General features: G+C 46.4%; 4 protein-coding genes across 4 annotated transcripts; 2 read left to right on the forward strand and 2 right to left on the reverse strand.

Moving 5' to 3' along the window:
• Positions 1-5150: 5150 nt before the first annotated feature.
• PtA15_10A486 (uncharacterized protein) lies at positions 5151-6846 on the reverse strand (the record flags this gene model as incomplete). Its single annotated transcript, XM_053160666.1, has 3 exons — positions 5151-6165; positions 6248-6553; positions 6626-6846. The coding sequence occupies 3 exons, from the start codon at positions 6844-6846 to the stop codon at positions 5151-5153; spliced, it is 1542 nt and encodes a 513-aa protein (XP_053024618.1).
• Positions 6847-7522: 676 nt separating this feature from the next.
• PtA15_10A487 (uncharacterized protein) lies at positions 7523-9214 on the reverse strand (the record flags this gene model as incomplete). The annotated part of the gene is made up of 6 exons (XM_053160667.1): positions 7523-7692; positions 7786-7942; positions 8027-8486; positions 8572-8886; positions 8997-9103; positions 9173-9214. The coding sequence occupies 6 exons, from the start codon at positions 9212-9214 to the stop codon at positions 7523-7525; spliced, it is 1251 nt and encodes a 416-aa protein (XP_053024619.1).
• Positions 9215-14921: 5707 nt separating this feature from the next.
• On the forward strand, positions 14922-15536 carry PtA15_10A488 (uncharacterized protein; the record flags this gene model as incomplete). The annotated part of the gene is made up of 3 exons (XM_053160668.1): positions 14922-15048; positions 15124-15177; positions 15256-15536. 3 exons carry the CDS (start codon positions 14922-14924, stop codon positions 15534-15536), a joined length of 462 nt encoding a protein of 153 aa, XP_053024620.1.
• A 1640-nt stretch (positions 15537-17176) lies between these two features.
• PtA15_10A489 (uncharacterized protein) lies at positions 17177-17377 on the forward strand (the record flags this gene model as incomplete). Its single annotated transcript, XM_053160669.1, has 2 exons — positions 17177-17324; positions 17355-17377. The coding sequence occupies 2 exons, from the start codon at positions 17177-17179 to the stop codon at positions 17375-17377; spliced, it is 171 nt and encodes a 56-aa protein (XP_053024621.1).
• Positions 17378-22164: the final 4787 nt, after the last annotated feature.

A 22164-nucleotide genomic window follows, 5' to 3' on the forward strand; every position in this document is an offset into this window, starting at 1 on the left:
GGCAGAGGGAAAATGAAAACCCAACACCTGCAAATTCTGAAAAGAATATGAAGCGTGTTAATGATTGGGATTGATATGACCTGAGACAGCAGATAACAATCCTGTTAAACAACAACAAAATGACAACAGCATACTTTGACCTATCAGCACACACACCTGCAATAGCACCGGAATAATTTTGATTTGATGTTTGTTGTGAAGGAAGCAAAAAATATTAGTCTCTTTCTTCATGATGGAATTTATATAAATTTGTGTATTGATTTTTGAATGTACTTTGCGCACTGCAGGGGGCGTCCACTGGACGTCTTGGCCACAGTGTGTAGTAGCTCAAAATGCTTTGCGCACTGCAAATGAAAAGCTTGAAATTCCCCTTCTTTTTTTTGCAGAGGGGGTTTTTCTTGCCCCTCCCCCATTTTATTGGGGTATTTGGACCCCTCAGATGACATAAAAAAAATGATGATAAAAAATAGAAAAGATAAGCAGAACACCTCCCTGGAGCGCACCCCCCGGGGATTTTGAACCTGGTAAAAAGTCATGGATTGGGTACACAGCCCCTTGAAAACAGAGTTTCAGGGGCAGAGGAACATACCCCATGACTTCACCGTGCAGATGGCTGGCACAGGCTGGTTCCGGAGCAAAGTACATGCACACTCCCCCAATGACCGGCCAGCACGCACGTGGAGTGCAAATCACCGTTCATCAAGGGGATTACACATTCCTCTTGATGACCAGAACGGTCCCACTTATTGAGAGGAGTAAACACACCTCTCAATGACCAGAACTTTCCCAGTAATTAAGAGATTAAGCATTCCTCTCAATGACCGGAACAGTCCCGGTCAGCAGGAGATAAGCATTCCTCTCAATGACCGGAACAATCCTGGTCATCAAGAGAAATTGATCCCCTCAATGAACAGAACGGACCCGGCCATTGAGAGGAGGAACACTCTTGATGACCGGGTCTGTTCCAGCTGTCAAGAAGAGCAGTGTTTACTCCTCTTGATGACCGGGACTGTTCCGGTCATCAAGAGTAATGCTTGTCGAAGTCACTTCAAGTACTTTGGACATCTCAATGAACAGGACTGTTTGGGTCATCAAGAGGAGTAAACACTGCTCCTCTTGAGGAATGCAACAGACCCGGTCATCAAGAGTGTTCCTCCTCTTGATGGCCGGGTCTGTTCCATTAATTGAGGCAATTAAGTGCTCCTCTTGATGACTGGAGCAAACGGTTCATCAATCCTCTCCTTGAACAGTTTGCTCCGGTCATTGAGGGAGTGTTTCTCCACTCGGTGAAAGCAGCAGACTCGGTCATCAAGATGATTATTTTCTCAATTCCCAGGTTCATTCTGGTCATCAAGTGGTGTATTTAATCCTCTCAATCACCAGGACTGTTCCGGTCATTGTAGGTGTATTTACTCCTCTCAATAACCGGGACTGTTCCAATAATCAAGAGGTGTGTTTACTCCTCTTGATAAGCGGGACCATTCCGGTCATCAAGAGGAATGTGTAATCCCCTTGAAGACTGGTGATTTGCACTCCACGTGCGTGCTGGCCGTTCATTGGCGGAGTGTGCATGTACTCTGCTCCGGGACCAGCCTGTGCCGGCCATCCGCACGACGAAGTCATGGGGTATGTACTTCTGCCCCTCAAACTCTGTTTTTGAGGGGCTGTGTACCCAATCCATGACTTTTTAGCAGGTTGAAAATCCCTGGGGAGGTGCTCCACTTATTTTTTGTATTTTTATGTCATGCTGGGGGGTCCAAATACCCCGAGAAAATGGAGGAGGGGCAAGAAAAATCCCCTCTGCCAGCTGGCAGAAAAAAAAATGAGAATTTCATGGTTTATTTTCTGCAGTGCGCAAAGCATTTTGAGCTTCCGCCCACTGGGCCAGGACGTTGAGTGGACACCTCCTGCAGTCAACAGTGGGTCAATATGATTCAATACAATATTCCAGGTTTTTTCATATTGTAACGTCGCCGCGTTACCTTTTTGGCTATTACTGCTAACAGTAACAATTTTTTTTTGCGCCTTGCGCGTAAAAACAAGTCAATGTTTGTAAGATTGTTACCGGTATGGTAACGCAACTAACGCAATAACGGTGTTTCTCCAGCCAAAAAAGGCTAAAAAAGCCAAAAAAAAACCATGATACCACCACAATATTAACATTATATCAGCAGCAATATTGTAACCGCGGGAAACAGAATTAATAATCTAAATCTACTATTGGTAACACACTGCCTTGACTGGTAAAGGTAACGGTAACACGCCAAAAATCGATACAATATTGTTACGTTACCGTTACTGGTATCATATCAACCCAGTGTTGCTGCAGTGCGCAAAAAGTTTTTTGCAGTGCGCAAAGTACATCTGTTGATTTTTAATGAACCTGACTGTTTTTATTGCTGAATATCAAATACTAGAACTGGAAGAAAACAAAGATAAGACACTAAAGTAAATAGAATCAAGTTTAGAAAAAGGAGACAAACCCTATGAATCTGATAAGAGAATGGAAAACTAAGAAGTTAGGAGATAGATTGAAGTCAAGGAGCTGAGAGTTGATAAGGATTAGTAATAGGTTGAAGTTGAGACAATAGGAAAGAAGAACAAACCCTGTGTTTTAGGCAAATAAGTGACAACAAATAAATAATGATGACAGGATCTGATTTGACAACAAGACTGAGAGACAAACAATGATTAGTTACAAAAGAACAGGTTAGAGATAGGAAAACTGAGAGGAAATGCTTGATGAGAATTTCTCACCAAGTTGGAAGCTAATCAGGCTGTCCAAGTTAAAGCTTTGCCAACATGAGTGAAGATTCTTGATGAGATGAGCGTTGTGGTTAGTTGATCCTGAGCGGAGCGTTGAATGTACCGCTATTGAAGGTGTGAATTACGCGATGGACAAAAGTGGTGAAGTTTGTCGGAGGATAGAATTGGGAGAGAAAGGGAGAGTGTTGGCCATACCTGATCAATTAGGTTAGATTTGATCATCCAAGTCGTGCAATGTTGTTGAGCGCGCGCTTGCGCAGATTGATGTGAGAAAATGAAAAGGGCAAGTTTTGATGAGTTTAAGGACAAGTATTGGGCAAGTTTCAACAATTTTAAATAAAAGTAATAATATAAAATAAAATGAAGAAATGATGAATGAGAAATTTAAGTGAGCCTGAGACAGCAGATAATAATCCTGTGAAACAACAAGGAAATGACAACAGCAGACTTTGACCTAGCAGCATACACACCTAGAATAGAAAAATGATTTGAAGATTGAGAAAGATGAACAAGAATAAGTTTTGAGCAATTACAATGAAGGTAATAACAGAACATAAGGAAAGAATACCTGCAATAGCACAGGAATAATTTTGATTTGATGTTTGTTGTGAAGGACGCGCAAAAGAGATGTTGAGGTCTAAGGAACAAGAAAGGAAGAGAAATTGATCTAGGGATGGACAAGATTTCAGCTGAGTTTGTTGGTGATTGATGATGATGATAGAAAGGGAAAGGTTTGCTTACTAGTCTCTTTCTTCATGATGGAATTGATATAAGCACGTGAACAAAGAGACCAAGGGAGGACTTCCTGTCAACCTGGGAACTCTGATTTTTCCAGATTTCACAATGAAATCTGGGCTCGGATTTGATTATCCCAAATCCCAGATCTGCCTAGATTTCCCTGCAAAATCTGGGAAAATCTGGGTTTCCAGATTGGCGGGAAGTCCTCCAATAAGGTTAGTTTTGATGAGTGGGATAACCTGGGGTTAGGGCTAGCTACGAGTAAGGTTGACAATTGGGCCGGGCGTCCAACAGGATTCCCAAACCCGGCCGGGTTTGGGCCGGGCGCGGAAAGTGCCTTTGTGAAAATATTGAGCTTTGGCACGGCATGTTAAAGTTGCTAAGCGGTGCGGATTGGCGCGGGCTGCCCCCGTGGGCTTTGCCTTGCTCATCGGGTCCGGCCAGAAGCTCAAAATGAGTGTGCCATCCTGGAATATGTACAAGACTTGCTCACAGTAACTCTGAGAAAATCTCACATTTTTTCAGGGCGGCTATCCTCAATTTATCTGCAATGTAATCTCTGGTCTCTGCCACATCCAAACCACAAGTCCAGGAGCCGTTGAGCCCAAAAACAAAAGCCAATGAGGCTTCTTTCCTCCAATAAATAAATGACACCACAGACAGAAGCCATTCCAATGCACTGGGTGCCAAATTAGACCTCTACCTCGAGGAGAGGAATGTTGGCATAACCAGCAACAAACATTTTGATATCCTCAGCTGGTGGAAGGTCAATTCCTCCCGCTTTTGGACCCTTTCAAGGATTGCCAAGGTAATCTTGATGACCCTGGTGACCTCTGTGGCATTGGAATCAGCCTTTTCCACTGGGGGCTGTGTCTTGGATGACTGCCGAAGCCGCCTGAGCAAAGAAACCACAGAAGCACTCTTATGCACTCAAGACAAGAAAAAGCAGTCTGTTCTTTTCTTCATGCTGTATTTTCCATTATCTTCTGTAAATTTTCTTTTGTAGTTGACCTAGTGGCATACATGTACTTAGACTTGCAAAAAACCATTTCTCCTCCTAGGCTCCTCTGAAAATACCTTTTTTTGAGAGTGCTTGTAGCTGGCCCGTGGGCACCCAGGGGGCTGCCCGCGGGCCACCTGCTTTGGCCCGCTGGCCATCTGGCCCGACAAGGCGCCGCTGGACCGTGTCCGTCTCATTGCGGACACGGGTTTGGGCCGGACAGCAAAATCTGATGTTTTGGCCCGGCCCGGCCTGTCCAATTAAGTTGCGGGCTGAGGCGGGCTAGCCCGTGGGCGACCCGAACCCGCCCGATTGTCAACCCTAGCTACGAGCAATACTTTTTCAGATTCGAGTGAGAATTGGTTTACTTACTTGCTGCGTATTCAGGATGCGAAGACGGAATATGCATAATCTAACAGGTCCGTACGAGCTGATGGTGCTTTCTAGTTGAATCTTAACGCAGAGGAACAAACACAAGTCTCTTGTTGTGGATATCAATCCGTTCAGGGCAGTTTTGTTGACAAGAGCGAGAGAAATCAATCGAGCAAAATACGAAAAACCAGGCGATCTATATTATTTTTCAATTATACGTAAGAAAGAAAACCAGAGAGGACTAGAAAGAGAAAGCATGTGTGCATATGTTTTTTTAAAGTCCATTATCATATAGGTTTCTACAAACAGCCAAATAGAATTTCTCGAGATCGAATCCCTTACTGGTCTGATTGCTGTTATTGAGATTGACGTCGAGATCGTCGAGAGGGAATTGGGGGTGGACGGTCCGGGTAGGATTCTTGAACGGATACTTGGATTTCGAATGGCTACTCAAAAAGTGGGAAGGAGAAGAAGAATGAGAAGCAGAGGTAGCCGTACTAGAAGAAGAAGAAGAAGAAGAAGAAGTGGCAGGGGTGGTCGAGGTGTTTTGGGATGGGTAGAGATTGAGGGGGAGTTTTTTGGCGATCCAGTCGGCCAAGAGTCGGGTGGAAAGACTCTGTTGATCGGTGATCCGATGCAGATCGGACTGATTGGATGAGCTTTTAGATGATGTGGACTGATGAGATGGATGATCATGGTGAGAGGAGGGCTGTTTAGGAGAATTGGAGGAGAGCCAAGAGCCGATGTATCGGTTGAGTTCGAGCCAGTTCGACTTGGCATGTTGGTTGAGTAAGTCGTCAGCAGGTTCGTGTATCTCAGAGCCGAAGGCGGAGCTTCCCCTGATTTCCCAATGGTCGGTCCCCTCGAGCACGCCCAAGAACTCGCCCCATCGGGCACTATCGACGGTCACTAATCCGTCGTGTCCGCCCTGCTCGGGCGCGCCCAATCTGTCCATCAGGAGACCGGGCAGCCAGAGCGGATGGATGAGACTCAGGCCGCTCTTGGCCGTCTTCGCCGCGATGCTGAAGTACTTCACATCTGCACGGTCCGGCGTCCGCGGATTGAACTGCTTCTCCAGATAGTCCGTGCTCAGGTTCGAGTACGCCGGCGAATCGAGCAGGTTCAAAAGCAAAACCTTGAGCAGATTGTTCGGCAGATATCCGAGCTGCTCCGGCGTCGGTCGTAGTAAGGGCTCCTTCAGCGAGAACGGGATCGGCTTGCGGCTGTCCTCCGATGCGCTCAATCCTACGCCGATATTTGCCCGACACCAATCCATAAAGGGCGAGCCACTGGGGTGATTTTGATGGAAGGATTAGCAGCTGTAGAGGGTTGAATGGCGTGGAGAGTGAGAGAGAAGAGAGGAAGACTGACCGATGAGGCGTGCAGATGGTAGTCAGGCTGATCGGGGTATACGTTTGCGGCTGGAGATGGGTGATCAGATATCTGGCATCGAGGCCGCCCATGGAATGGGCGATGAAGTTATACTGGGGATGCTTGGGACCCGACTCGGCCTGCAAGAGTGTGTCGAGATGGGTGGCCCGTTCCTCGATCGTCCCGGTCGGGGGCACCTTGCCGATGATCACTCTGGCGCCCAGTCGGCTCCGGAGGATCTCCAAGAGTTTGCCCCAATAGTGGATCTGGAACCTCGGGAACGAGCTCGGTCCTCGGACGGCGAATCTGTTATCGGAGCTCGTGTCAAGCCGAGTGTCTCTCGTGGAAAAGGGGTCCAGCTGAGAGATTGATTCTTACCCGTACAGGCCATGGCAAAGGACGATCGGATGGCGCGGGATCCGGATGGGGTCGTAGAGGATGTGGCCGAGGTTGAGCAGCGACTGCAGCTTGGTTCCGGCCTTCGGCTCCGGCGCCGAGCTCTTGAGTGCCGGGCGAGAGTGGAATGATGGTGCTCGTCGGGCTGGGTCCGGCGCTGGCAGTCGTGGCCGTCGCCGTCGGGAAAGGCTTCCGATGAACATCGTGCCCCAGACTCGCCTGCAAAAATCCACGCCTCAATCCAGACCTTACATAAACATTTTGCTTAAATACAATTCTGCAGTCCACATCCTATCAGAGGAGCTCAGCCTCAGGTGAGCGGGATTATTGAACAGATAAATTTGGGTGAAAACCTACAGCTCACCAAGTTCATGGTCTGCCACCCTGATCTATCTCTCAGGAAGATATCTAAGAAAACAAACACCCACAGCTGACTGGGAATGAGCAAGAAGTAAATGTAGTAGAATACTGGAAACAACAGAAGGTATAATCACAACGACTTGTGAGATGGATGACCCAGCTCGAGTCCTTCACACAATCCCATCATGCTAAATTTGGAAGTGCCTGGGATCAATTGACTTTCTACGTTGATCACTTGACAATGCCCGTCGCCTTGTGTCTTCTTATAAACTCATCCCAGTGTCGCTTTGTTAATACTCATCCACACGAATCTAGAAAATGGTAACCTCTTCTGTTCCGAAAGCACAAAGGGCAGGCTCCGTTGAACTTCCGTGTTCAGTTTCGGCAACAAAATCTCGTCGCAGAATGGAGAAAAAAGATAGGCCCAACAAAAGATTTCTATTTTCTGTTCCGTCTTCATCAAACGACCATTATTTTTACATTTAAAACAGAGGCGAGATGGGCACTCAAGACGCAAGATTATCTATAGAATGCATGAGTATCCTCTCCCTTCTTGACAACCGATTTCCAGGATTCCTCGAAATCGACCGGTAAGATAACGTATCGGTTCTTGCGAACAGCTTGCAACCCAGCCCCTTGACAGACTTGAGAGATTTGCGCCGAGGACAGCTTATCAGGCCTCTGGACATCTGAAGCACAGGCCAAAAGGGAATAAAATGAAATAAAAAGTTAATAAAGGGAATTTCAAAAAATGATACTGGTAAAAAAGGAGCGACCCTTACAATCTTCAAGATCGACATCGTTCCCTAAACTCATCTTGCTTGCTAGAGCTTGGAAAATCAGTCGCTTTTCTCGACGGGATGGCAATGGAAATTCGATCTTTCGGTCCAATCTTCCTGGCCTCAATAGAGCGGGATCTAGTGTGTCTGCCCGATTAGTCTACCAAAGAAAAACTTATCTAGATTAGAATCACAATTGTAAGGGAACAAAGGAGCTTGGTGTGAGGGGAATAAAGGCACTTACAGCCATAATTACTTTGACATTGCTGCCTTGGTCGAATCCATCCATTTGGTTCAATAGCTCCAGTAAGATCCGTTGGACTTCCCGGTCAGCACCAGTCTGCGCGTCGAATCGCTTAGTGGCGATGGCATCGACTTCATCGATGAAGATGATGGCCGGTGCGTTTTCTCGCGCCAATCTGAACACATCTCGGACCATTCGCGGGCCTTCTCCGAGATACTTTTGGACGAATTCTGAGCCGACGACACGGATAAACGAGGCCGTTGTATGGTTGGCTACCGCCTTCACCAGCATCGTCTTCCCCGTCCCAGGCGGCCCATAGAGTAGCACCCCACGAGGTGGATCAATCCCAATCTGCGTATAGAGGTCAAAATGGGTGAGCGGCAGTTCGATAGCCTCTCGGATCTCCTGCTTCTGAATATCCATTCCTCCGATATCATTGTATGTCACATCAGGTTTTTCACTTTTTCAATCGAGAAAAAAAAGAGTACGCTCAGTATAGTCTACGCGATCAAAGGGATATCAGTCCGAGATGATAAGAGACTGACTCGGCACCAAGCATACTGATACTACTATCAGCCTCGGGAGGAAGAACATCAACAAGCGAATTAGAGTGTCTGTGCAGAGCAACCGAACTGGACGGCTTCAGCAGCTCTCGATCGATTGTAGACAAGATTCGGACGACATAGTTGGATCCCGTCGTCGAGCCAACGATCCCAGTGAATTGATCGATCGGCTCGAGGAATTGTCCAATGACTAACGGCACCGATTGGATTCGCTTCACTTCCTCTTGTGCCCTCAACAATTCTCGCTTTAAATTCTTCTGCTCATCTTTGATATACTCTTCCTGAAGTTCTAAAAATCTGGAATCCAGTACAGTCAGCAACCACAACAAAGATTGAGCACCCGAGATTGAGTGCCTGAAGAGAAGAAAAAAAAACCCGCTTTTAGGGGTTGATCGAATATGACTGACTCGAGATGTTTCTGAAGTTTCTTGAATTTCATGTATACGTCATCTTCGGAATGTAACTGAGCAGCCAGGACGGCCTTCTCATCAAGAACCGAGGGTAAGGTAGGATCCTACGGACATGGAAAAGTTTCCGATGAGTGAACCAGCTCTGATCACGAATGTTGATGAGATCGCTCAACTGCAGTTGCCTCCTTGTCGATCTGGATACCAATCTCTTCCATTCTGGGTCCTCGATTTCAGTTCTTCTGTTTTGCGTTTCTTCTTTCCAATCTTCCGAGGTTCTTGATCGAGTATGTAGATGTGGTCCGTGGACGAAGGTGGTTTGACTGTGTGGAGTTGAACGTGACAATCGCCGCTGCTTGGAGTAACTTGTACCAACACAAGCAAATGACGCAAGCACCGAAATCGCGCGTCATCTCGCCGACGACATCCCGACCAGCACTCCCTCGGGCCCCAGGACGTCCGTTCGCACCTAACTATCGATCAGAATCCCTTTAGGCCCCGTTTGGCGCCGATATAATTGGTGAAATAATCACCGGTGAAATAATCCGTGACATTTTGATTATTTCACCCAAAATAAGATGCAATTCAACATATTGCTGGCGTTTGTCAGTACATCAAAATAAACCCAGCCAGCCAACCACCCACCTCTTGATCAACCAAGAAAGCGAATGGACGAACTCGCCCTCCACTCAATGACCACCCACCCGGTCATCAAGTGGCTATAGCCTTTGACCCACCTCACCCACTCGATGACCCAGTCGGCCATTGAGTGGATGTATTGTAGTCCACCCAATGAACAGGACGGTCATCAGGTGGACTTATATCCACTTGATGGCCCGGTCGGTCATTGAGTGGAGTATGTTCCACTTGACAACCAACCGGGTCACTGAGTGGATACCTACTCCACTCAATGACCAACCGGGCTATCAAGTGGATAAGTCCAGTCAATGACCCGGTTGGTCATTGAGCAAGTGAAGTGTTGTATCCACTTGATGACCAACCGGGCCATCAAGTGGATATATAAGTCCACTCAATGACCAACTGTTGGTCATTGAGTGGATACATTGAGCTAGTGGAGTGTTGTATCCACTCAATGAGGTTGGGAGTTGCAAGGGGTGGGTCTGATTTAGCTGCCAATATATCGGCATGTAGGAACTGTAATTTGTAATTATTTCATATTTTGGATATATTGGTTTGCCAAACACCATCGGCATTTTACCGATATAAGTGTGAAATATGCCGCTGATTATATCGGTGCCAAACAGGGCCAGGCCCCAATTATAAACACTTTTTTGAGATATTTTTGAAAAGTTTTTGAAAATGAACTGAAAAGTATTTGAAAACAAAATGAAAACATTTTTTTTTCCAAAAATGGTTCAAACACACCTCCTGGGTGTATTTGAGTGCATCTGCAGTATTTTTGAAATTAAAAAGATTTCAAAAAAAAAAAATCAATTTCTTTTTTGGGCAAGTTCAAAAACTTTTCAAAAATATCTCAAAAAAGTGTTTATAATTGGGGCCTTAATTTTGGAAAAGTCTCAATTTGTACATAGAGGGGATTGCATGCAATCACAGTTTCACAGGCTGACAGCATTGGTACAGAGCCCACTCTGTCCGCACTCCACCTCACAAAGTTCAACAACCTTGTTATTTCACCATGGATAATGACCTGCATCTTGCCGTTATTGTAGTTTTAACTCTGACCTTGGAAGTATTTTGTTTTGTTTTTTGAGAGTGCTTTTTTTTGGTTATCCCTCATTCAATTGACCATCAGAATCAAACTCCATGATGTGGAGTGAAAAACAATAACACAAAAAACTTAAATAAAAGGTCCAATCACACAAATTACACATGGGCTCAATGTGATTTTCTTTTTTCACTAGAAAAAAGTTTACAAGGTAAGGAAAAGCTACATAGTACAAGTGATGCAATTCCAGCTATTGGAATATTGAACTGTGCATGCTACTGTTGAGGGACACCAGGGACTGAAACTTGTCAAGACTCACAGGGTTGACTTGACAAGTGAATGGAGGACTTCCCGTTGGCTAAACTGCTTAATCTAGAGGGACAGGCTAAACCTTACTGGCTGGTGAAAATTGATTGATATTAGGGGGGTTCACGATTGGATTTCACCAGAAATTTTTAACCACCACACCAGGAGAGTTGCGCACGCTGCGCACTTAAAATTTTAACTCACCAGAAAAGACCCACCAGCAAAATTTACTTGTGGCTCAGCAACAGAAACAGACTGGCATCCAATCACCTGCCAGAGGAGAAGCCCCCAAACACCCACCCTCACCTTGGACCAGCACACATCCGGCCATCACCCGCACATCAGAAACTGCACCCGCACATCAGAAACTGCACCCGCACATTGGAAACTGCTCGCCTCCCTCGACCTTGGAACCCATCCCTTCATCACCTGCTCGCCTGGCCACCTCCAAACACACGAGCCGAGTGGTATCGTCATCACCTGCTTGCCCCGGCAGTCACCTCTGATGCACAAGTATAGCAAGCGGCAACAGGTCATTCGTGACCTGTTCATGATGATCATCTTCCTTCATCATCAAGAGACTGACGACATGCTTGATTCTATCTTGGGGATACCAACGGTCCCTTTCCTTGGCGCAACAGTGGCTCCTGACGATACGCTTTGGTGTTGGACCTCCTTTTCAAGGATGAAGAAACCATATCTGATATGATCGGCTTGGTGCTCAGTAACCGGTACTTGCACACTCAATTGCCGGGAAAGACACACAACAAATACAATTTGGTGCACCTGTTTGAGATGAGGGACAAAGATTTCAAACAAGCGGTCCGAACGATGCAATTGGGCTTCATGTGGCTTCTTGAAAAGATATACGCTAACCCAATCTTCCAGAGCAACAGCCCTTGAAAACAGCTCCCAATACCACACCAGTTAGCCCTCACCCTCAAAAAGCTTGGTTCCAACGGCAATGGGGCCTTGGTGGGAAGATTGGCCAGGAACCTCTGCGTGGGCCGTGGGATGGTTGTCAAAGTTACTCGCCGGGTGATTTGCGCAATCAACGACTTGTCTGGTTCTCACTTGATATGGCCGGATGCAAACAGACGAAGGGAGATCTCCGACGTTATGAAGGCTGTTTTGGCTTTGTTGATGGCACAACCATCCCCCTCTACCAGCGCCCAAGCATCAATGACAAGGTGTTTTTTGATTGAAAAAAACTTTACTCAATCAACTGCCAGATAGTCTGTGACTGCAATTGGTACATCACGGCATACATGACCGGTTGGCCCGGCTCCTGCGGGGATAGCCTAGTATTCAAGAAAATGAAGCTTTGGTTAGAGCCCAAGGCTCATTTTGACCCAGGTGAGGGATCATGTGACATGTGGTTGTGGTTAAGCTAATACTGACCACATTCTTGCACACAGGCCAGTACCTCATTGCCGACTCGGCCTATGAATTGAGTCGCCATTGCATCCCGGCGTACAAGGCACCCGCAGCATACATCAAGGAGAACACGGAATTTAATTACTGCTTGGCAAGGTCCCGCGTCTGAAACGAGCACACGATTGGGATCCTCAAGGGCCAATGGGCCTCCCTCCAGCACTTACGTCTGGCAATCCAAAAGCCATTGGACATGAAAGAAATAATCCAATGGGTCCACTGTTGTGTCACTCTGCACAACATGCTTGCTAGTCTAGGCGATTCTTGGGACGTCTTGGATACCCCGGCTGAAGAATCTCATCCAGCGGAAAACTCAAATGATGACTCCGCAAGATCTCATTGCAATAGTGTACAGTCACATTGTATTCAGACCAATTACCCCTTGGAGTATTGTCGCTGTGATTCTGCTCACTATTGGTATCAACCCTCATTCTCTTTTTGATACTCTTTCACGTTTATTTTTCTTGTGAGTTTTTTCATAACCAGTAGTGCTGTTATGGGGAGGAGGTTAGATTAAATACATTAAATGTATATATTTTTCAGGAGCTTATAGTAGTAGCATCTGAGTTGTTGCCGTCCTTGCGGTCTGCCCTTTGAGGCACGACTTGTTGAGATTCATTGTTGGATGAGCCTCTCCCTTGCCGGTACACGCATACAAAATCCCTAAGGGTTTCTTGGCGCATAACTGAATGCAGGAAATCCCAATGCGGACATTGTTGGAGTGTATAGTCTGGGGTAGCAAGGCCATAATTCATCAGTCCTTGCGCCGGGCTGTGTAGGGACTTCCTGGAGAAACTCACTCCAAAGGATCCGCATACCCTCATTGCCTAGGCTGGCATAAAGCTCATCTTGGCTTTGGGCCATGAAATCACGAGCTATCTGGTAACTCCTTTGAAGGTAACGGATTCAATCTATTATAGCTACGTATGCCCAACTAGAGATGGCAAACAGGTACTTGTCTGATTTCAATGAAACCGCTTCTTGAGTGCTTGTGATCAAATAAATCCAATATGTAAAACTTCCATGAGATGAAGAACTACTTGAACTTGAGTAGGACACTCAGCTAACTGCATGGTAAGGCACACATACAAGGCCAGATGGGAAATAGCCCACAGGTACCTCCTGGCAGGTACCTGTGAGCTATTTGCCATCTGCACTTGTATGTGTGCCTTACCATGCAGTTAGCTGAGTGTCCTACTCAAGTTCAAGTAGTTCTTCATCTCATGGAAGTTTTACATATTGAATTTATTTGATCACAAGCACTCAAGAAGCGGTTTCATTGAAATCAGACGGGTACCTGTTTGCCATCTCTATGCCCAACACATCGTCACTTCAGCTTGTACAGGTAGGTAAGAACAGGGATTTCTGTTATTACCTCTATTATCTCGTCGGATATTATGATCAAGCATGATCCCTCAAATCTCATTGGTCACCAGCTCTCGGTTTGCCCGGTCAAACCACAAACAGCCCTTGCCCCTCCATCGGTCGTAGTTGCCAGGTACCGCGAGCCAGTTGAGGAGGATCATCAAGCTGGATGGCCCGCCGTTGATGCCATCAGGGGGTTTCAAAGTTAAAAATCAGGTCGCGCAGGTCCCAGGAATCAGGAAAAAAAATGGACCTGGAACCTCTCCTGCGGACCTGATTTCCTTCTTCGAAAAAGGCTCCAGGAGATCAGGTCCAGGAGCAGGAAACTGGTCAGAAATGAACATCTCGAGAGCATTTTAACTCATCCCCGGTCACACCCGGAAGGCCTGCCCTTTATTTCAAATACCCATGAGGTGTCGGACACCTGAGCGCAATTTGTCTCCGTTTATCCCTCCCCATCTGTCGAAGTCCCTATTACCACTCAGCGATGCCACCCAAGAGAACTAAAACTGCTACACCTCGCAATATTCAAACCAACAACTCAAGTAAACCTCCGGCCACCAATGGCGACTTGCAGCCCAAAAAAAAGAAAGCCCCAGTTGCTTGGGACAAAGATGGCCGGGATGGAAACACCAGTATCCGGATCCTTCTAGATTGGCTAGCTGTTAGGGGTAACTACAAGCGATGGCGCGGCGATAGCAGGGGATCAACAAAGTCAGCTTTAGCGAATGAAATCTTGCTTTTGATGGTTGAATCTGGCATCCATCATCGCGACGCCAAAGGGATTCAAACCAAGATGCAGGAACTTACGACCTCGTTCAGCAGAGCCAGAGACGAACTCCGCGGCACAGGTGCAGGGATTCGCGATGAAGATATTGAGAATGGTATAACAAATTTATCAGGTAAGCCTGCTTATTGAGATCACGTTTTGACATGCCTCTGAGTCTTGCTCATATTTGCTCTTGCCAGCTTCTATTGCAAAAATCTGCAAGTATTGGGACGAGCTGAATCCCATCATGGCAGAAAGGACGTGCCACGATCCGCTTTTGACTGAAGACTCAACCCAGGCTCGGATTCCAGACCTTTTGGACCGAGAAGACACGCCGCAACGCGAGGGGGAACATCAAAGTGGGATGTCTGCGCATCCTGAGACATCTGAGCCCAACATCAATCCGGAAGAAGAGGAAGAGCAGGACGAGCCCATTGAAAAGTCTGCAAAAAAAGCACATCACAGAATCAAAAGAAAGTCCTCCGGTAAGGGTGAGCAGCGGTCCATTGCACCATCTTGAATTTATTGCTACATAACTAACTACTAACCACCCCCTTTGCTATCAGGAATTGATTCTCTTGGCTTAGAGAAGATCTTGGCCAACAACTCTAAATACCGTGGTAAACTTCTTGAATCTTGTTAGCGAAGAGACACATTCAAAGCCGAATCCGAAAAGAAAAAAGTAAAACTTGCTATAGCTACAGAAAAGAGAAATTACAAATTGGAGGATCAAAAGTTGAAGCTAGCCAAGACGGAAATGGTGTTGAAGATCAAGCAAGCTGAGATGGAAGAAGTCCGTACTTGTATTGGTTTCATGGAGAAGCTGAAGAACCTAGGCCACTCGACAGCGGAAATTGAGAAGTTTATGGACGACCAATTTTCGCGTGGTGAGGGGCCAAGTAGATCACCCCAACCCAGCAAAGTTCAGTCTAACAATGAAGAGGATGATGATTCCTCTTCAGGTTCTGAATCTGACTAGTTGCAGTTTCCTTCTTGTGATTCTCACTGCTTGTTGTTCCGCTATTGTCATGTTTTTATCTCCACCTTCACCAAAATAAAAGCAACCAAAGCTCATCGCTGAGGCGTTGGAACATGTCATAGTTCTCATTTGCTTTGTCTCAGCAAGATACAATCACTACGCTGCCCATGAGGAGGTGCTTCTATCTTTCCATTGAGATTCAAGTGACTTCATTCACATGGCTGAGGTGGTAGAACATGTGATATTTCTTCCCCAGAGCTGCAGGACTGAACTGCCTCTGGCTCAGTGCTACCTGCCGTAGTGACTTCTACTTTGTTACAAGCCTCTCGGTTTGCCTAGACACCTACACACAACACATCTGGTCACCCAGATTCGACAAAAATGTTCCAATGGTGATTTTGGTACTTCAAAAGCACTCGGCTTGCCTAGACACTGAAATATCTGGGCACCCAGATTCAACCAACACGTTGTGGTACTCAAAAATTTGAAAAATCAAAAGTTTTTCTCATGTACATATAGAAGGCCTCAAGATACCATCCATTGGACACCATAAATGGACTCCACGGCTAAATTAACCCCTATTCCCCACTGGAAGCATCACTGGAGCCCCAGTACACTAGAAGTTAGACCCTCTGGACAACCTGTAGCACCCAGTCAACCACCTGTCAGGCGCCTCAAGTCACATTCCCCGCACCATTCTATCCCCACTACATATATTGGTTTGGGTTTGTTTGTTATGTACATGACATCATGCAGCACTGCCCCTGCAGGCTGTGCCCCTTCAACTGAATGGTTCCCCACATTCTAGTTCCTTCTAACTCCACTTTGTTTGGTCTTATTACATCACATGATCATTCCCTGCACAGCTTATGCGCCCCTTGCATGAACTATGACATCATTTGGCACAGCCCCTCCTCATGTATGCACCCCTTGCATAAATTGTACACAGCCACTCCCTCTTAACTCCCTCATGTTGTACAGCCAGGCCAGCTAAAATACCTCACTCAGGGGCTTCCCTGGAGCCAAAATCCCTCACATTTGTCTATATAAGGAACTCTCTCCCCCCCCATTTGTAGTTCCTCAGTTTATTACTCATCAAGTTTTATACTCACCCATCACCCAAAACACTTACGTACCCACTCAACCCTCTTACTTACATATAACAACCCTTACATACTGAATAACAAACTTTTTATACTGTGTCACGAAAAACTTATCTTGAGCTAACCACTCCTATCACTTATTAAAACTTGCCAAGCTTACCTTGGTGGGTCTTGTAGCTGGTAGTATAGAAGGGCAGAGCTTGCACCTCCTTCATCCCCTTCTCCATTCAGCAAAAGGGTTTCACAACCACTTTTGAGTCTTACAACGTTCCAATGGCTAGTTCGTTACTTGGAAAGCTAAAATTCAAATTTAAATCTCAAGAGCCACCTTTAACTACCAAGAAGCAACGACGCAAAAGAAAGAACAAATTGTCTCCTGCGCCTGGTATACCATCAGCTACCACTGCAATAAAATCTGCACGGCCCGATTCTCCTCACACCCAGCCAGAAGCCGAATTGAATCGTCAAAACTCTGATGCAGCATTCTCTCCCGCATCTGTTGAGCAGCCCGCTGTTAAAGTGGACATACTAGCTGACATGAAGGGTGTGCTGGCATCACACGGACATGCTTTGGTTGAAATAAAATCTGATGACTCGATGATTCACCCTGCCTTCCGAAATGGTCTGGATTTGAGCCTGGATGAACTTCAAGCACCTGAGGATGAGCAACTGGTCAAAGCGCCTGGTTAGTTGATTCTCCATTCCCTTGAACAAGACTTCGCAAGCAGAACTAACTAAGGCCCTGTTTGGCAGCGTCATATTACGCAGCGTAATAATAGGAAACATGCTACATTACATATGGTAAAACATGTCTTTTTAGGATAATCTTTTGAAAGTAAACCCTCATAAGGCTTGGCAGTTTACTTCCAAAAGATCAGGCGGAAAAGTGGTGTCTTACACAATGTAGGGGGACATGGCAAGATTATTTATTGCGTAATAATCACGCTGCCAAACAGGGCCTAATATATATGTAAACAAAATAGGTGATTTATGTCTCTTCTGCGACAAAGCTTTGCCCAAGAACCCGTCGGCAAGGTTGGTGGAGCTGGGAGATTACCTTGTGATGCAAACCCAAATCAACAAGCGATGGTCATCACTCAACCCGCATGCTCTACATCTACCCGTTAGTCTCAAAACTAACTGAGTATTTTCCAAAAACAGAACCTCTATCTCATTTTTTCTCTCTGTAGTTCCCAGCTACTGCTGATTACTGTCAAATGCATCGAGCGGAGACCGATGTTATACCGCTAGGCCTTGAAAAAGGCTGGCCAAGCAGCATCAACTTCGCCGCGCTCCATTAGTCAGCCAAATCACTTTCAAGAGTACTTTCATCAATACTCACTAACTTTCATACACATACCATACAGTCGAGTGCGTGCGCTATCAAGTCGTCTATGGGAGGTTATTGAAAAGGAAACCCCATCCATTTTCATGGATCGGGCTGCAGAAAACTGGCATTGCCTTGGTTGTGCAAGATCTCAGAGTGTGGCTCACGACATGGACTCGTTCCACCTTGAGCAGCCTGGATAGTAAGCTGCATCTCAATTTCTCAATATCAAGCACAAGCTGATGCCACTGCTCACTTAGTTATGGTCTCAAGGGTTTTGGAATAATCTACAGCATATTGCATAAAATATTCCTACGTACCTACATACACAACACAAGACAGATGGCACATCCCCTCACACCTGATTATATTCTACGGAAGGTTTTGATACCAGAAGCGGCGCTTGGGCTCATTGCTCAAGACTTACTCAAGCCCGTAGATGATCCTGTAGTTATGAAGACCTTAGAAGATAGCCGCTCCTTCGGAGTAGCAATGTTTCCTGATGACGAATGATTTCTTTTGATTAAATTTAAATTGAAAACAAACAAAATTTTAGTACGAGCCCCCATCTTCTCGAAAAGCCAATGCCTGAGCAACAATCTCCCTTCGCCGTTGTATCCCTGCGGCAGTTCCCTCTTGTACCTCACTAGCTTCATTGACCGGGTCAGGAAGCTCGATTTCTGGATCAAAGTCGTCGAATGTAAAATCTTGCCCCTGATTAAGAAAATTGTGCAGCACCACGCAGCTCTAGATTGGCAGTCAGAATATGTAAATATCCAAAATACAGGAATTTTAAGAAGTTCACATACCATGATCCATGCGTTCACCCGCATCATATCTCTTTTTCCAGCAACCCGTACCCGCAACCCCTTCAAGCTTTGAAATCTATTTTTGAGCAGGCCTATACAGTTTTCAATGGAAACTCGGACGCCAGAAAGATGGCGATTAAATTCGTGCTCTTCATCGCTAAGTGCCTTGTTCCTCTTTTGCTTAAAAGCCGGTACAACATTTTCCGCGGGGTCATATGCCGAGTCCGCCAAAAGATACTGATCGTCTGAGAAAAAGTCGGCAGGAGATTTTGCTAGGAGACTATTGCCCATGACTTGCTGGTCATGTGAGCAACCAGGCCATCCTGTATACGCATACAGGATGTTCTTTTGCTGGTCGCAAACCAAAAGCGTGGAAATTCCGTATGAGCCCTTTCGATTGTAGTAATCAGGGCCATCTAATTCAGGGCAATGGTTGAGTACAAATAGCGTGCCATCAATCAGTCCTACACAACCCTTGAATCCGACCTCGGCGAAACCGTCCGAAATCTCTTGACGTTTGGAGATGCTTGGCCAAATCAAAAGCTTGGTTTTCAGGCCCAAGATGGCCATTATGCAGCGATCGGTATATAACTCTACTGTCCCTTCGCCAAGACAAAAGTGGTTGGCAAGCATCCCGACTGAAGCTCCATTGCCAAAGCAGCCCAGCCTGTTTAGGGCTACCATCATCTGTTTGATGACTGGACGCTGTGGATTATTTGAGCCGTTCTGGAATACTGGGTTGTCTTCGACCTGGTCGCATAGCTTCATAAAGGAATCTCGAGTCATTCGGAACATTTGCTTGAAGCGTTTTTCATCGAGCTGGTTTATCAAGTATTCTTTGTTATCCGGCGCCTTGGTGATTCGCTGACGAGGCCCAAGGTAACGCTTGACCTGGATATCCAAGAGCATTCGTGCTTTATCTTCTACTGCAGAAAGTGCAATTTCTTCATCTTCAATTTTGTCATCCTCTTCGTCCGAATCCATTTCCGATGACGAAGTGAGCATGTCTTCGTCGCAGCCCATAATGACATCCAGGGCCATAGCAGTGAGATTGTGTTGAATTGAGGTCTCAAGGGTGTTAATGAGTTTGCTTGTTCGGACCATTTTGCTCTGTAAAACTGGTACTTGTGGAGAAGCAAGATTTATTTGAATACTTCTCCGAGTTGGAGGAAGCTTCTCATACACACGGTGACAGTTGACATATGGTATTCCAAAAAGGTTTCACACAGGGAACTGGCAGGATCGAGGTCCTTCTGGGACCCCGGGGGCAAGGGACAAAAGGGATTTGTGCCCAATTTATTGCAGGTTGAGAACTCCTGGGTGCAAGATCAGGAGATTCTTGCATTTGGGGGCGTTCAAAGTAGAGCCCCCAGGTCGCTGTTTTTGGCGGTGATTTTTTTTCCTGGAAAACGGACCTGATTGAGGTCCTGCGCGACCTGATTTCAACTTTGAAACCCCCTATTGTTAGACCATGAGGCTCTTCTGGGTTCTCTGTGAGTGCGATCAGGGGGGGTACGTCGATACCTAATTGCCATTTTTTCCGCGGGTTCCTGGGAGCTGGCGGGAGGAAGAACTCTGGAGTTGGTTATATAGCCTGGGCGTCCACCTCCAGGCAATACAGCTTGTCCAAACCACAACTGAGCCGTGTGTTTGGATGTGGCTTGATGTGGCTTGGGTTAATTTTTGGGTCAGCCTAAATGCACTCCAAAAAAATCCCAAAAGCACTCCAAAAGTGAGTGTATGGAGTGTGCACTCCAATGATTGTTGGAGTACAGACTAGAGTACTCCAAGTCAATTGGAGTGCAGAACCAGGGACTCAAGACTCTTTGGAGTGCACCACAAAGAACTCCAGTGGCCAGGAAATGTAATGAGTGCCCATGAGTCACACTCCATCAGATTGGAGTGCATTCCCCCAGCACTCCATTCCTGATATTTCTCCTCCTCAAAAGGGGAGTGCAGTACTGTGCACTCCAGCCAGAGCTGGAGTGCCTACAACTTCAACTGGGCTATGTACAAACACACCCCACTTGATCCTCCTGATATCCATGACCGGTACAGACCGGCATTGAGCGGATTAACATCTCCTCTCAATGACCAGTCTGTACCGGACCGCCGGTCATTGAGGGAAATCACAGAAATCACACCTCTTGATGACCGGTCTGTGCCAGTCATCAAGGGGAGTAACATCTCTTCTCGATGACCGGTCTGTGCCGGTCACCGAGGGGACTCACACCTCTCAATGACCGGCGCGGACCGGTCACACCTCCCAATGACCGGCACAGACCGGTCATCGGGGGGACTCAAACCTTGATAATCGGTCACACCGGTCATCGAGGCTAATAACACCTCCTCTCAATGACCGGTCATCACCGGTCATCGAGGTGAGTCACATCTCTTGATGACCGGTGTGGTGGGCAATCTGGTACACGCGGAGGAATCAAGCTTTTTGCCGCGCACGGCGCGCGCCAGAGGACGTCAAGACTCAAGAAATCAAGATTCAGCTTTCAGCCCTTGAGGCCTTGTCAAGTTCAACGGCGCGGCGTGGCGCGCATCCTCAAGGCGTTTCAGGCCTTCTTCCCCCCCCCCCCCTGTTCCTTGTGTTTTGGCTTTCTTGGTCCTGTTTTCTTTTAAGTTTATCTTTCATCATGTTTTGTTATTTCCTCTTTCACATTGCGCGCGTTGGATAGGTTTTGTATGAGGAGGGTTGGTTTGTTTTGTTTCTGTTTTGTTTGGTTTTGTTTCTGTCTTTTGTCTCGTGTTGTTGTTGCGCGCGCGTGCGCGCTAGGTTGTGATGAGATGTCTGCTACATGTCACCAACTCCAAGGTTTGAGTTCAGTTTGAATTCAGGCTTTGGAGCGGCATGGACTCACTCTGAACCAAAATTTTCAGCTCTCCATCAAAGTTTAAGTTAAAGTCTTGGCAAACAGTCTGCCCAAAGCAACGGTGGGTCGCTACTTTACGGTTATCGATATCGTAATGTTATCGTAGCAATTTTTGGTCCCTTTACGCTAACCGGACCGGTAGCAATGGGGAAATGTGGTGCGATATTGATATTGCACCGGGCGGGTGTTTTTTTTTCAAGGCCGCTACAATATCTATGGGCAGCGCAGCAGGTATTTATCAACATATTGAGCAAGAAAAGGCCATTTCAGGGCTGATTTGGCCTTTCACTGCTCAATAAAGGGTTTCTCTGCTTGATAAGGGCCAATTTGACCCTTAATTGCTTAATAAAATGTTAATTTCCTCGATAACACGTTACTTTACTAGTAACGGCTGTACAAAAAAAGGCCAGTTACAATAACCGTGACGCGGCGATCCGCGCGCTAGCGTTAACAATAACTGTAAAAATGTTAGGCGCAGCTCGCTACTTTACTCTACAGCCCCGGTTA

Source organism: Puccinia triticina, chromosome 10A (genome assembly GCF_026914185.1).
Source record: "Puccinia triticina chromosome 10A, complete sequence".
Classification (NCBI taxonomy): Eukaryota; Fungi; Basidiomycota; class Pucciniomycetes; order Pucciniales; family Pucciniaceae; genus Puccinia; species Puccinia triticina.